Source organism: Pholis gunnellus (assembly GCF_910591455.1).
Source record: "Pholis gunnellus genome assembly, chromosome: 13".
In the NCBI taxonomy this organism is placed as follows: Eukaryota; Metazoa; Chordata; class Actinopteri; order Perciformes; family Pholidae; genus Pholis; species Pholis gunnellus.
Genome location: NC_136540.1, coordinates 19,001,609 through 19,017,376, shown reverse-complemented (window position 1 = coordinate 19,017,376; position 15,768 = coordinate 19,001,609). Strand labels below are relative to the sequence as shown.

Below are 15,768 nucleotides of genomic sequence, written 5' to 3'. Positions count from 1 at the left end.
ATCTCCCTGCTGCTGTCATTTAATGCCGTCTTTTAACATTCGTCATGTGACAAAAAAAACGCTTCTCTGGTTTTGCTGCATTTGGAGAGATGAAGCACGGCCTTAATAGTACCATCATTCAGATATCTGGGAGTGCTCATATTGACCGCTGTCTCTCTATCTTGTTGCAGAAAGAGCAGCACGGGAGACGGACCCAGAGACGGAGAGCTGGAGGACCTGCACGAAGACGAGCCCTCCTCTTGAGTCTTTCCACAGAGCTTTGTGGGGGAGCGCTCTCTTCACACGTGCGCTCCCCCCTTCATCCACACGTTCCCTTCAAATCAGTGACACGCTACAGGCGTATCGTTCTACGCACTGGACAGACTGGCGGTTGTTAAACCCGCTTAATCGCTTTCGTTTACGCTCGAACTCCGGCTCGCTATCGTCTTTGCTTCGTTAGCCTCGGAGCATCCTTTCTCTCCCCCCTCCATCGTCCTCCTCCACCGCGGAGTCTCTGGGCACTGACTTTGATCCACAATGTTGACTGCTGTTAACCACTTACTGTTGTGATTGGCATCAGTGAACCAAGGAGAGGAACTCTGCTGAAGAACAGACACACGCACACGTTTGTCAGCGGGCATTACACTGTAATGTAGGAGGAACACTGTCAAGCTGAGATTTGTTCTTTTCACTCGTCTGCATGGATGAACAGTTAGACCTCATCTTCAGACTGCTTATAGCCAGCTGTCCCACTCATAGCCAGCCTGACTGAGCGAATAGTCCTCACAGACTTCAGCATGTTAATGACACTATACTGTCTCAGTGAACGACGGGGCTTTTTCTAAATTTAATTTTTCACGTCATTAACATTGTACATAGATGTCTCGAGGTATCGTCGGTGTTCTCGCAGCCCTGTTCTCGTGTCCGTGCCATCGGTAGCTTTTACTTTTTGGAGCTGAAGTCCTTCACAGTCCTCAGGCCCGGGTGGGTGAACTTCTCTGGCAGGAAGGGAAAAAGGAAGTCGGCAGTCGAAGGGCCATCGCACGGAACGGACAGCGACTTTGCCACGCTCGAGCACATTTCAAAGTGACTTTCGCTGCTGTGTAATGTGCAATTATTTCTCTGTTTGAAGTCATTTCACGCTCTTGTTTGTCTGCTGATTCCTGCTCTCTAGCCGTCTCGTTTCTTTCATTTCTTACTGTGCCATTTGATTAGATGTGAAGTAATTGCGTGAGAAACTGGAGCTTTTGGAAGTGAATGTTGTGTGAACGGACTCAACCCCCCCACAAAAAAGGCCCGTGAACTACTCCAATGGCCTGTACCTTAAATACTTCCTTTTACAAATGAGAATGTATTATTATACAGCAGTCTTGGATGCAGAAGCACATTTGAAGGCATGAATAATGTCATTGACCAAAATAAACTTCAATGAGTGCTCTTTCACAAGAAATTGAAAAACTCCGAAGGGGAAGGGGAGGTCAAAAAAGGGGGAGGGAGGTAGAGCAGCGAAAGGTCTTTTTATTTTCTAACGCCCCAAATTGATATTTCAGTATTCCCATTGCAGACTTATTAGAAACAAAGGGAATTCAATCGTCTCAAACAATGGTTCAGGTGTGCACAGCGGGTCATGAAGGTGAGCTTTGTCTTATGAAGAGGACAACAGTCCTGTCACTGTTTAAGATTCATTGTTCCCCGATCACAAAATGTTATCCGATCAAAAGTCCTTTCCTCCCTCAGCATCGGAACAACAAAGGTTTTTTAAATGATCGCTAGATGTGTCGTCTGAAGTAGGCTGGTGTTATAGTTACATTTCACTCTTTTATGTTTGCCATCAATTTAGGAATCGTTAATTCCACTTCAAATGCACATTGTGAAAATGATTGTAGTATTTGTATTTTTTAGATATACGAGAAGTACAGTTATACAACATACATTGGGTTGAATTTAAATTAGATTACAGCCCCTCAAGCCCATAATAAAATATACTGTAGATAATCAGTCCCTATAGATAACTAGTTTGTTAGCATTCCAATCCGGTGAGATCACACATGTTGGTGATGAATGACAAATGATTATACATTTTTTTTTATATATTTGAGTCATTTGTTTGCCATTCAAGGTGGTAAAAAGGCGGCCAAATCTGTGGGCTGTTTCGTCTCCGCCGACTCAAATCAATGAGAACATTTCCGCCTCCGCGGCAGCTCTGCCTCAGATAAATGTTTGCATAACTCCATTTTTGTTTCTTTCCTCGCTCTGTTGCTGGCCTGCCCCCCCCCCTTTCCCCCCTGAGAGAGAGAGAGAGAGAGAGAGTGGCCCTTGAGCCACTTGAACCGCCGTGTCACGACGAGGCCCAGGCTGCCAACAGCCTCCCCGTCCACCTCGGAGCCGTTACACAGTGTGGCTGATTAGAAACGGGGATGTGGGGGCATTTCCTCTATTAATCTTTTCCTCAGTGTCCTCCGGTGAAGGATGCAAACAAAGAACACAGAGGGATTGGTACAATGTGAATGAGAAAGCCTTTCACACACTGCTGTGGAGCCGCTGTGTGAATGATCATGCCGGGGAATGCAAAAGCTTTCTAACTTTGTGTGTGATTGTGCAGTAAGAGTCTGTAATGTGTATAGGATGATGATTTCCTGTCTGAAATGTTGTATATGCAGTTTGAAATGAAGGGCCATTCATTTAGTAATGTTGTTCCTTCTCTCTGCTGAGGATGGTGTCAGTGAAAGGAGGCACTGAGGGCTGTTTCAACCCAAAAGGTTCCAGCTTAAGAACCGGTTAAGCTGATGAAAACGTTGCACAGCTTTACATTAGTGTGTTTGTGTGGACGTTCGTCTTTGTCGTCGGTGCAATATTGTTGTCGTCTCTGTCGTCGGTGCGTTCCTGGCATTCCCCTGCTTTTATCTGTGTTTTAGTTGACCTTGTTGAAAAAAACTAAATTACTGCTTATATTTAAATATTTGCACTTCCAGATACATATTAAAGTGATATACATACATATATATATATATATATATTTATATCACTACTGGTACCTGCCAGCTGTTTAACATTGTGTAGTTTATGATCAAGGAAAAAAACTGTGGTTCGCCTGTAATAGACCATGTTTACTGTGTATCCGTCTGTTCTCAGTCTCCTGTGCTTTTGATAATCATTCTGCATGTGGCAGCATTGCTACTTGTTGTTTTTTTTATAAACTATGTTTTCATTTTGCTGTAACTCTTTCTCCCGCCTGTGACAAAATGCTGCTACAGCTGCAGTGACGAGACGGTTACTTCGTGTTAAACATTCATCCAAAGCTTTTAAACTGATTTCTATTACATTTGATGGAAAAATAACATCACCACGTGGCCATTTAGAAAGCTCCAAAAGGTGTCGGATCAATCTACATAGGCCACACCCTTTTCCAGCTAGCGACTACATTTCATTTTTTGTAAACATACTGGTCGGCTCTTTTTATTAGCTGTGACTACATTTGAATGACATCTGCACTGTATCAACTCTGACTGCGCATGCCAAATTGTATTGAATTTTTCCCAAAGGTGGTATTGATACACTGAAATGGTCACAACTTAAAGGTCACCTGTCTGACTTTCTTTCAATGCTGCAAAGTTCTTTTCGTGGAGAACTCCCCGACACTTCACATACTTTATTCTCTCGAAAAAAACCAGCACAACCATTGAGATACAGATCTGAGTCCAGATACAAATGAAATACAAATATAAAATTGTGCATCCTTGACAGAGCTTTGTTCACTCTAAATGCTTTTTCTCGCTTAGTTTCCTTAGTGTAGTGACACAAAGAACAAAACCAATCAATGAGTAGTCACACCGCAGGAAGTGAGTGAATGGAATAATGTCTCATGATGTCAGATCATCATTCTATCCAAAGGAGTGAGTTTGTACACGACGATCAGTCGGTGACGATCTGATGGCTGCTGTGCGTCATGTGACTGTCCGTGTGTGTGTGTGTGCGTCATGTGACTGTCCGTGTGTGTGTGTGTGTGTGTGTGAGAGTGTGTGAGAGAGTTAAAGGTGCCTGCCGTCTCGTGTATTTCTCTGAATGTCCTTGCGTCGCTCGTACACAAACAGAAGCATGGCACGTCCCTGTTGAATGCAGCTGTTACAATGTAAATATGTACCAATATATATATATATATATATATATACATATATATAAAGAAGCTATTTTTTGCATGCTTTTTGTACACCTAGACATAAAGAATAAAAAAAGAACATCTGAATTCTCTCGACATGTTGCCTGTGTTCCTGTTCGACTATACTGGGGACAAAAAAAGCAATACTAATGTTACTGTGCATCTTTTATTGAACTGCAGATCACAAGGTGCACGCTGGGGATGAGTCACTCCGACAGTGACGTCATGTGTGTCTTGTTTTGACAAAAGACAGAGATGGATGAGATGTGGATGTGAATCCTGTACACACAGATGCACCAACGTGTTCTTTTAACCAGCACGGACAATGTGGAGGTAAACGTTACACCCAAAAGTGTGAAACAAAAGCAAACCGAGCTACGCCCTTAGAAACAAAAAGGGTACACATGTACAGCTGAGTCACACTAAAGCTCTACATACAACAGAGAGAGTCACAGTCACTCAGGTTGGCTGTTAAGAGAGTGGAGGATGTTGTTGGTAGAAGATGCTGAAGAAAGAGAGGACACCGAGAATGTCTTTTATGTCCAATGCAGAGTCCATTTAGAGCGTGTGTGTGTGTGTGTGTGTGTGTGTGCGTGTCATCTTGTAGCGTCCCGCGTCAGTACTCCTTCAAAGTACCACCTCAAAAGTCTTCTCCCAGGTCACTTCTACTGGACGAAATGGATAAATAAAACATCAGCCATCACAGAAACAAAAGCAAACAAGATTTTGTTTGTTGTAATAAATGTATGAATCTTACTTTCGATAACTCTGTTTCTGTGCTACATCCCTCCGAATCTGGATCCTGTGGGATGGAAAGCCATTTAAGACCTCTCTCGTGACGAAAAAACGAGGATTCTCCTCAACATCACACCATAGAATACGTGGAGAATCTACTCTACTGTCTAGACGTCTACGTGCACTCACGTTGGGCCGGCCAGTGCCCTGGACTTGTCTTGCATTTGCTTCGTGGGAGTAATAGTCACTTGTTTCTAAACCAAGCAACTCGCTGTCATGCTGCAAATACAAAGAAATGTTCCGCCTGTTTCAGTTAAAGAGGGGCAACTGTGTCAGGGGGAGGGATGGGAGAAGATTTCATCTGTCATCAGATAGTACTGTGGAACAAGCGTGGATGATCCTGCACTGCCGGTGGATGTTATGGGTATAAACACAGCTGCTCCTGTGTGCTGGGGGGGGGGGGGGGGGGGGTTCTAGTTCTGACTTCACAAGAACTGGAATGCATACAAAAGATGTTCAGATAAAGAATTGCTTCCGTTAAAGGCCTCTCTGCTGCCATCTTGTGTTCAAACTGAAGTTACACAATCACAGCTTACCTGTACATATGTGTCTGTTTGTTTGAATTTCATGTTCTTGTAAAATTCTCTTTTCGGTAGCAAATAGAGCAGCACCAGGTCACACACCACGGTCGCCTGTAACGTCAAGAGTTATTTCAGTTTGTGTTCAAAGTGTTCCACGGATAATAAATCAATGATGGCAGGCAGTCAGGCTCCGACATACCACTCCAAAGATGCCCACACCAGAGCCTATCGCGGTCAGTGTTGGGATGATGTCAAACTTTCTGGCCTGTGAGGGACGGAGCACAGATGATTAAGCATTTTAGTAATTCTCATGTCAGAAATTCATCCGACTAGAAATGTTTAGATGCGTTACTCACCAGTGACTGCACGATGATGTCCAGCCGGATGCCAAACACTTTGAGAAGGGTTCTCTTCTGAATACTGTTCTCCAAAAAATGCTTTGCATACCTACACACAGCCATGAGGATCATCACAATATGTTACATACAGAATGTACGTGCCCATGTCTTTGGTAAATATTTGCATTTCCCCACATATTCCCTATCATCTATATGAGATTTAAAGGAGCTTTGAACCACTGCAAAACACAGAGGCTTTAAACCGTCAGAATTTAACGAACTGTTAATAAAAAGGTTGATCATAATTGGATGGGATTTGTGCATTTTGAAGCTTTTAAATGTCTTATAAAAGGCGGTTGCTATCAAGTAGCTGTAGTTGGTTTATAGACCAACCTTTTCACACTAAACTAACGTTGGCTTTTTATAAACTTGCTACAGAGCTTCTTTTCTGGAACAATCCAAAATCCAAAGGAAGAATCCCATTGGCTTTTGATCAAGGGAAGCCGATGGGATAAAAAGAAAAAAAAATAGTAATAGTAATTATTGGAATATCTTGACGTTATATCACCGTGATAGACATTTCCATCTGCAGTATTTTGTTGCCATTTGTCAAGACAGTTAGTTGAACACACTGGAGCAGGACATTGCTAATACGTTAGAGTATCAAACCTCTATTAAAAAGATTGTTCAACATTTTGGGAAATACACTTATTCGCTTTCCTGTACATAATGCCGAGAGTTAGATGAAGAGATCGATGCCGCTCTCGTGTCTGTCTGGTCAATATGAAGCTAAGACCAGCAAACATTAGCTTAGCTTAGCATAAAGACTGAAAACAGGCGCAAACAGCTAGCCTAGCTGTGTCCAAGGGTATCAAAGTCCACTTACAAGCACACGCTAATCAACACGTTTTATATTGTTCCTTTAATATCTACAAAAAAGTGAAGAGTAAATCTTTATAGTTTTATGGGGCTTTATGTACCCCATAAAACCAGACCAGCTGTTTCCCCCCTGGTTCTGATCTTTATGCTAATCCAAGCTAAGCTAACCTGCTGCTGGTATGAATCTTCTTATCTATCAGTGAGAAAGCAAATAAGTGTATTTCCCAATATATTCACACATCATATAAGAAGTATTTCTGCAGTGTAAAAACACCCGAGTCTGTTTCAGTTCAGGGAAGTATACCTACACACCTGAAATTGTAGCCCACTGAAGCTCTGGCTTTGTCGGTCTCAGCAGGGTTTCCGTACAAACCGTGGAAGTTGTACTTTGGTTTACAGTGTTTTACATCCACGTCCAGGTTACATGTCCAGTCGACCACAATACCAATGGCCCCTCCCTGCCAGGACACAAGCACGGCATAATGTTATAATATAACACGGGGAAACAAAAGAGACAACACGTGTGCAGCTGTGACTAGATGGAGTAGAAATCTGCCTCTCCACCAGAACAATTCATCTAGCCAGTCAGTGTTGAGTGGAGATCAGGCGACTCACCACTCGGGCTATTGTTTCGAAGTTGAAGCCAGACATTGACACTATGTCTCCCAGTCTGAATATGGGGCACAGTGGAGCATCCTTTTGGTCATGGAGGCATTTGCTGATGTAATCATTATCGATACCCTCCACCAGGTTACTCCTGAAATTACAAGACAAACACGATAACCTCAAAGTGCACTTTGTTCATATGATTTCTGCATGATTTGTTTAGTTTTTGAAAATCTTAAAGAAAATTTTTACATTTTAAATTTAAAAAAGAAAAGTCCAAATTCGTGCAGTAGAAGCCGAAATATCCTGACTTTCAGTTCCTAGAATGAGTCAAAACACAGGATCCTACAGTTCCCATAATGCAATTAAGCTCTTACCTGTCTGGTCAATTTTTTTGTTTCTTCTTTTTATTTACTATTAATTATCCTATATAGGATAAAGCTGCGACAACATATGCAACATTTATATTTATCTATCTGGCTTTGGAAACATTTGTAGAATCTGCTGAGCTACAATTAATTCAATATGAATGAAGTAATCACCTTGAGACGCCAAATATGGGGAACGTTACAGAATTTTTGATGAACAGTGTGTAGTTCTCTGCGGACATCAACATAGGAGGACTAGATGGGAATAAAGAGAAGAGAGAAGAGCATCAACGGCACAGGATCATCACAAATGCAATCGTCACGTGCGTTGCAAGTCAGTTTTGAACTTGCAGTTTGAATAATACAGTGTGTCCACATACTCTGGTATGTTGTGATCGTTCTCAACGGGGCACCAAGCCAACACCTCGCAGGTCTTCGTGGCATTCACGCAGACTCCCGTCATTTGCCCTTGAAATAGAGACACACTATTCATCACCATCACCAGACACTTCAAACAGGGTATTTCTTCTCGAGCAGCAGTAGGAAAAGAAGGACTGGAGGGGCTCTAGCGTTAACTTTTTATCGCCCTATCTTGAATTAGCATCAGCAGCAAGCGCAAAAGCAAGCAAGCGCTGAAGTAGCTCTTTCCTTTATCTCCCGATCCTAACATAGAATCTTTCTCCATGTGATTAGCTTTGTCGCTATCAGTCACTCTCATCGAGTGCTGGTTGAGTTCACGGACAGTTCTAGCAGCGGGTGTTTGCTCGCTCAGCTCCGTTCACTGGAGCCCAACAGTCTGTTTGGCTACGGGGGCGCCCCCCCCCGTGTTTACTCGTCCACGAGCGTAGAGACAGCGAGCCGCCTCTAAAGGGATACTGGCACCTCGAGGTGAATTTGACTGGTCTGAAACAGACAGATCTAAAGCTCTGGCTAACATTGGTCTTATTAAAGTCGATGCGGGGCACAAAGGCTTCAAAGGCTCCGAAGTTAACCCCGGGACAGATGGAGGACAATAAATTCACGTAACTGCTCTTTGAAATGGCCCTGCTGTGTTTGGACCTATTAAAGAAGCTCTTGTCTGAACGGCTGATTGTATTTAACGTAGGTCTCTGTGTGCTTATGATTTGTGTCGGCCCCCATGCACAGGAGTTATTGTGACATCTGTGATTGTATATACAGTACATGCATGTGTCTACTTGCTTAAGGCAGGGTTTTACTTCAATGCTCAACAAGACACACACACACACAAACACAACATACTGTGTTTGGTTGTTAAGACTGAGGTTGTTGATAGTAGGTCCTTTTTTTTCTCTGCGCTGGACAAGAGCAATGCACGAGCTACATCTAAATGTTTACCTGAGCTGACTCAGAGTATTTTAGTTTCTACTGTGTGAGCTCGTCCTATAGGAGTTCTCAGGAGCCACAACCCTCTCTGCAAACACTCCGCTCCATAACCGTGCATGATTCGCTACCTCCCCCTTGATGCATCTTGGTTCCTGTCACATCCTGTCACACGGCTTTAAGAAGTTCAAATATGAGAAGGGCTGAGAACAGAACCAGACGACAGAGAGCCAAAGATCTGGACTGATCTGAGTTCGGCCACAGATGGACAGACGGTTCAGTGGGGGCTGCTGATGTCCCACACTGTCGGGCCGTCAGCATTTACCATGTCCCGTACGTTTGAGTGTCCCTCCTTCACAGTCAGAGTTTGAGCTGCAGCTGTGCTTCCCTGGGAGCTGTTGCAAACAAAGAGATTGGGGAAACAACAAAGTTTAGCATTTACTGCGATGTTTGGCAGCATACAGAAACTGCTGTTTATGTCATCTTGAGGTCATTTAGTTGAAAAAAGACGCTATTTGACTACTACCCAATTACCCAATTACAGAAACAGTCTTGGAATTCCTGTTTAGTTTGACTATTTATGGAAGTGTTGAAGTCAGAGGGACAAGGAGAGACGAAGGGAAAGAAACGTTTCCACCTACCTCTGGACACTTTCCCATCTTCTGACCTTCAGTTATGATGTAATTTGTCATCACCACAAAAGATGCGTCTCCCTGAGGTTGAGGATTATAAGAAGTAATATGTTACATTTTTTTAATCTCTTTTATATATGCCATAAAATGCAGTAGTTGCTAGGCACCATGCTAAAGTTTATGGCAGACAGCCCTTCAAACATTAATCAGTCCCAAAAAGTCACGCCTTGTTTGTTTTCATGTTGCGTTTTAACCTTAAAAGAATCATTGAACATAGACGTTCTTTGCTTCTTTTTTTTTTTTTTTTGCTGAGTTAGATGTTTCAATCTTCTCATCTAACTTCCTGCCAGACAGCGATTACAATGTGCTTACAATTACTTTACATCATATCTTGAGCGTTTAATCTGCTCAATAAAAACTCCGTCAAGTTGTGGTTTACGATTTTTGGGCCATGAGCAAGGAGTTTAAATATGCTAATTAGTGAACTTTATCAATGTGTCCTTCGCGCAAACGTGTGTGTTTGGGACAGCTGAATTCAAACTTAGCAGAAACTCTAGTTTTATCAGTTTTGATTAATCTAGTTTAATCTACTCTTTTACTTCCGTGGGAATTTTCTCGATGTCAGGTGGTATCATTGATAATGTTTTGCTGCAGGGCTCTACCACATAATGCTATTTTCGTGCTGTTGACCATTGAGTTGATCCTCACATTCAGAACCGACGTTCAAAGAGATCAACTTTGTAATCAAAGTGTACGGCATTATCCCTAAAGAGACCTTTTCATCTTGTAGGTTGGGTTTATCATACCAAGCCATGGGCCAAAAAAGGCCCACGCCTAAATCTCAAAGCAAACACGACACTCTTCACTGTGTCTCTTTGTATTCTTTACCACAGATAACCGGACACAGCAACATTTTAGATAAACAGAGATATATAAATACAGTATGACATAAGAGTTTCTCTTGGTTAGGTTGTTTGATCAGTTCTTTACAGGATGCACACAACGGCTTTTGGAAAGTAAGGAGACCTTGATGTTGACAAAGCCAGATTATCATCCAGGACAAATTGACTTTCAGCCTGTGTGTGCGCTGCATCTTAGTGTCATCACTGTTTGGATCTGGCATACAAATTAAGCTAATATGTATGTTTTTAAAAGCATGACTACACCTCGAACTTTGTCACTATCTGACCACCGACCAGCTTTCTTCAAAGCGTTTCTACGTTGCTGGTCTGACTCAGCCTGATGTTTATTCACTCTGACAGTTTGATTCACGGACGGTGGAGGTTGACTTCACGACATCTGACTCTGACCCAGATGTACTACAATCCCAACCATGCTCAGTGACTTGTACCAGGTGCAAAACAAATTCTTGACCAATCGCGAGTTGTACGCTCAGCGGGCAACCAGTCACCAACCTGCGGTGGGAAGACGTAGTCGGCCACATCCCAGACTCTCCCACTTTCGTTCACGCCGCTGGTGTAGCCCACTCCTTTCATTTTGGTGTAGACGGAGCTCACTGCTATGTCTGTGGACTGGTAGCCTTTCTCGTAGATGAACACCCACCTGTGGGAGACACAGAGAGCATCGTATCAGGTCCGTTATTAAATCTCAGACTGTTAAAAAACTGTTAAAGTCTTACAACTTTTAGTTAAGTACCAATTATCCAGTATGTTTTAGGGTTTCCTCTATGTACATTTAATGTTTTTTACTTTTACAACAGCACTTTTGCTGTCCCCTTCAGTAGTTGCTCTTGAGTTTATTGCCCCGAAACAGTCAAATGAGTACCGCCCTTGTACCACAGCTGTGGTTTAGCAGTGCTGATTGTTGCCCATGAGCGATAATGAAACGTTACCCGGCGTGTAATTCTGAGGAATCTGAATGTCATATTGAAATGGCAGCTTCGATGTTTATCAGTGCAAAAAGATTCAATCTAGATCCTCTTCCAGGAATACTGATTGTGAAGAAAATAACCAATTTTCTGTAATTAAAGGTGCAGTCAGCGATTCTAATCTCATACACTTCATCAAACTCAGAGAACATCTCCTGCGCTGTTCATATACAGCCCTGGCTTTGAAAATGGGAAACAAATAAAGTGGCTTAGACTGAGCCACATAACACTCTTCCGGCCAATCAGCAACAAGGAGGCGTTCGCTCGGGTGAAGTGTTTGCTTTGCGTGTTTAACCGCGTTCAATGCCGATGTTTCTGAACCAAACACATACGTTCCATAAATACAGCCTCGTATTACGCTTGGAGAAACGCGCAATGTCGCTCAATGCTGCGTGGTTAGCGTTGTGAAACGATTTGTTAGGTTTAGGCAACAAAACTACTTGATTAAAGTTAGAAAAAAGATCACGATTTGTGTTCAAATAATAACGACACAACATGAAGTAACACCTGTAACACTTGTAACACCGTCGCTACAGCCCGTTGTCCCATGCGAAGGCAAAAGTAAACAAGCACATTTTGTCGTTAACGTCGTTAGTCACGTGACTCACATAAGTTGCTAGTCATGTGACTCGTTTGACACTCAAGTTAACGTCTTTCCTGAAACCTAACTCAATGTTACCTCGACCTAACATCCTGTGGAGCGCAAAGTTTCATTTGCATGTGACGGAACTATGCATGTAGTGAGTGTATGCTGACACGCCGTCCCTGACAAGTCCAAAACTGACTCTAGCGGGGTACCAAGAGAATAGTTTGACGCTTAAGAGCACTGACCAAGCGTCGGTATTTGACGAGTGCGTTGGTAACTAGCTTGAATAAATAGCAGCCGCGCTCAGCAGACTTTCTTACGTAACATTGTGTAACAAGCGTTAGGTCAACGTCTAGTTTTAGTTTCACACGGGAGATGAACAGTGGTCTCCTGTTTATCTGCCCTTGGTGGACTTTCTCACTTTTTATACCGGTTATTATACTACGTACATTTTAATAACAGTCGCTCAATAAACTACGTCGCTTGCTCTGACCGAATGGAAAAAAACACACCTGTGGTTTGCAGAAACGTACAATACCAACATTTCTTCCTGGCGACTGGGCTGGTAAATATGAAAGGGGGGGGGGGGGTATTTGTTTGAGCGGTTCCCAATGTTTTCGGCTTGTTGCCAGTTGGGGCTCCTTGTCAGATGTCTATGAGTTGTTAGCAGTTCAAACAAAGAGGCGTTTCCCTTCTAAACTTCTCACATTGTTTCATTTAAATGACCATCTGAGGCCTGAAGTGGATCAATTATTCAAAGTCTCACAGAAAAAGCAAAGATTAGAGAAAACATCAGAGAATACTGTAAGTAGCAGTTCTTTCCTCTCTCATTTATCATCTCGCAAGATGTCTCGCTGCACTAAACTACCTAAAGGGACATAAAGCAGATGCACTTTTAGCAGCTGCAACAGTGGCATGCTGCTTACACATTAATAAATCCGTAACAATCTATTAATAATAATATAACAGTTACAGTGTCCAATTGTATGCAGGACAAGTACTTATTCCCTAACGTATACATTTTGCTGATGGGCTTTAGAACGCAGGATGTTTAGTATTCCTTCATTCTTTTCTTGGTATTTTGACTTGAGCAAAAAGATCTGAGTTGCTCCTGAGGTGATGATCTACAGATTCAATATTTCCGGTTTGTTTTGGTCACACTCGGGCGCAGTACTTTTTACATTTCTGCAGAGTGAAGCTACTCCTTGTATGGCTCTATCTGTGTGTCTGCCCAGGAGATATAGGAATAACAGCTGGTGTGCACTGGGAAGATACTGTATGTACAAACACGTGCAATCCGCACATCCAGAGCTGTTTCATATACTGTGTGAAAAGCAGAAAGCCTACAGGGCAGCATGTACTGCGGTCCATTTGTCCGTGCACAGTGATCCAGCAACAGATGAGCAGAAACATCCTTCCAGCTGCAGACTGAAATGTAAGGTAGCGTTTGCACAATGAGCTAAAAGCCACAACTTCTATCAGTCAGGCAGATCAAATCGAGTAAGTTGGCGCTATACATTCAAAAGGCAGAGGAGGAAAAAAAATAGAGCACATTAATGGAATAAAGAAACCCATGAGCGTGAAATAATGGAGGAATCTCCCAAAACAGCATTCTAAGTGAGATCTGTATCTGCTCCGACAGAAGCAGAGCAGAGAGGAGGAGGAGGAGGAGGAGGCTCCTTGATGTGCGGAGGGCTTTTCTTCCCACCATACTGTGGCTTTGAGATTAGTGTTGAATGAAAAAAAAGACAATCACACTTGAGCTAATCACGACGAAATGCAAACAGTAGATGGGGCATTTAGGTCGACTTAAAAGTGACGAGACGAGAATTAATTACGGTTCGCCGAGGCTGCTGTTCCCCGTTAAATTAGTCGTTGCTTTCTGGGTTAAGGAAGAGACTTACTTCAAATTGATTTATCAAAAATTATTAAAAAAACCTTTCATGTGGGATTAGTTTTTTTTTGTGAGAATTACGCAAATAGGAGGCCAAGGATGCACACGTTTTCATACACCAGAATGAAGTTGTCAGTTAATGAAAGCGCAAAATATATCCATAAAATAACTGTACAAACAATGACAATAAATTCATATATTTTGCAGATTCGCTCGTGCATTGCGAGACGCAGGCCGACTTCTGCGCCGACCCGAGGAGGAGAAGCCTCATAATCACATCTCATTTCATGCCCATCACCAAAAAGACACGTGACAGGTGGGGTGACAGCAGAAGAGCGAGCTCTGTCATGCTCCGGGAGCCCTTAATGCCAAAAGAGACAAAACCTCTGAATGTCACCGTGGCTGTTCCCTTTCTCTCTCTTCAATATCAGCTCACAGAGGAAACTAAAATCCTGTTTCACCAGTTTAAGACTTTTCAAGATTTGAACTGAAAGAAAATGAGCTTCCACATTAGTTGTGCCCTGACTCTGAAGCACCATGACCAAAGATATGGACCCCAAACACAAAGCAAAAGTGGAACGCCTACAACCTAACATTAACAACTTAGAGAAGGTATTCTTGAATGTGTCCGTCTCTATCACGTGTCTCTGTCCGCGTCACCAGCAGAAGGTAACGTGTGCCCGAGCCTGCTTGGCATCGAATTGGGCAGCAGTTGATTCTAATGTGTGTTAGCACATACGCCTCAGCCTGTTCATCACAAGCCGCTCCTCGGGTTCTGCTGCACAGAGGTGAAGACGCACTCGCGCACAAGTGCAGACATGCACGGTCAGTGGGTAGTTTCCAACTAACTCAAACAGGCGTGCGCCCTTCCACAGAATGAGTATCCAGGAACTCCAACATGTCAAAGCATGATTTGTGAGATGTAGCGTGCGTAAGATAACAAGCATGCTGGTTTTTTTTTGTGTTTCGACTTGAGAAGCGCAACATATCAAGATATGCTCTTGCCTGTTCGGCAGTGACTCAATCTGTCACTACTTCACGTCTGTTTGCAGTTCCTATCTGCTGTGTCAACAGTATACCTGGCAAGTTACAGCGTGTGTCTCTGGCCATTGGTGGCACCCACCAGGAGTCAAATAAGAAGTCTGCCTTTGTGAATAATGTGTTTCTAACAATTTGAACAGCATGTGATGATTTGTTTTTAAATCATGGAAGCAGAATTAAGACATCAGGGTTATGTCACTTAAAAACAACCCAGCCAGCAGCAGCAACAACAACAACAACAAGAAAAAGTTGTTGGAATTTGAAGGGTCACTCTAAAAGGTCATTTCGCAACACACACTCTCACTTCACGCAAGTTGGAACATGACAATGCAAACTAAAGGCTTCCTGTTGCCCCTCTGAACACGACAGTGAACGAGGGATGATCTTACCCGATGATGTAAGCCAGAACCCCCAGCTGGATCAGACGGCACACCACTCCCACCCTCCTGTCCCTCACCAGCACCTGGCGCGGGGTCTCGTACTCGAAGAAGAAGTCGGAGAAGGCGTTGGCAATTTGGCTTTTCATCTTCTCTCATCGGCTGGCCCTGCAGAGAGGAGGGTCTCTCTCTCTCTCTCTCTCTCTCTCTCTCTCTCTCTCTCTCTCTCTCTCTCTCTCTCTCTCTCTCTCTTTGCCCCACTTGCATACAAGCACTCCGCTTCCCCTCCTGGTCACCTCTGCTGTAGTTCCTCACTGGTGGCGAAGGTCCTCTCTGCCTCCTCTCATAAGTAACGTCTGACGCACTT

At 43.2% G+C, this 15,768-nt stretch overlaps 2 protein-coding genes across 5 annotated transcripts in view; one reads left to right on the top strand and one right to left on the bottom strand.

Annotated features, from left to right (window-relative positions):
• camkk1a (calcium/calmodulin-dependent protein kinase kinase 1, alpha a) overlaps positions 1–3,472 on the top strand; it is a 56,844-nt gene extending 53,372 nt beyond the window's left edge. The window contains exon 16 of the mRNA XM_079171363.1: positions 171–3,472. Coding sequence (XP_079027489.1) covers positions 171–243 — 73 coding nt within the window. The 3' untranslated portion in view covers positions 244–3,472. The remainder of the gene's footprint in view (positions 1–170) is intronic.
• Positions 3,473–4,287: 815 nt separating this feature from the next.
• p2rx1 (purinergic receptor P2X, ligand-gated ion channel, 1) lies at positions 4,288–15,768 on the bottom strand. Of its 4 annotated transcripts, XM_079171365.1 has the most exons (14): positions 15,654–15,737; positions 15,414–15,623; positions 11,031–11,178; positions 9,625–9,696; positions 9,309–9,378; positions 8,023–8,110; positions 7,817–7,897; positions 7,284–7,425; positions 6,981–7,126; positions 5,808–5,898; positions 5,651–5,716; positions 5,467–5,562; positions 4,893–4,937; positions 4,288–4,800 (listed from the first exon to the last, which is right to left on the bottom strand). In XM_079171365.1, exons 2-14 carry the CDS (start codon positions 15,548–15,550, stop codon positions 4,795–4,797), a joined length of 1,188 nt encoding a protein of 395 aa, XP_079027491.1. In that variant the 5' UTR covers positions 15,551–15,623; positions 15,654–15,737; the 3' UTR covers positions 4,288–4,794. The 4 variants fall into 4 exon arrangements, with proteins under 4 accessions (XP_079027491.1, XP_079027492.1, XP_079027490.1 ...); XM_079171366.1 differs by having other exon boundaries at positions 4,288–4,803; positions 15,414–15,768; XM_079171364.1 differs by having other exon boundaries at positions 15,414–15,768.

Bases quoted from the DNA above. Each gene is read 5' to 3' on its own strand.
- p2rx1 (XM_079171364.1), bottom strand. From the start codon at position 15,550: ATGAAAAGCCAAATTGCCAACGCCTTCTCCGACTTCTTCTTCGAGTAC. The intron at 9,697-11,030 runs GTTGGTGACTGG...CCTCAACCTCAG, and splicing joins ACTACGTCTTCCCACCGCAG to GGAGACGCATCTTTTGTGGT. The intron at 9,379-9,624 runs GTAGGTGGAAAC...TGTTTGCAACAG, and splicing joins AGATGGGAAAGTGTCCAGAG to CTCCCAGGGAAGCACAGCTG.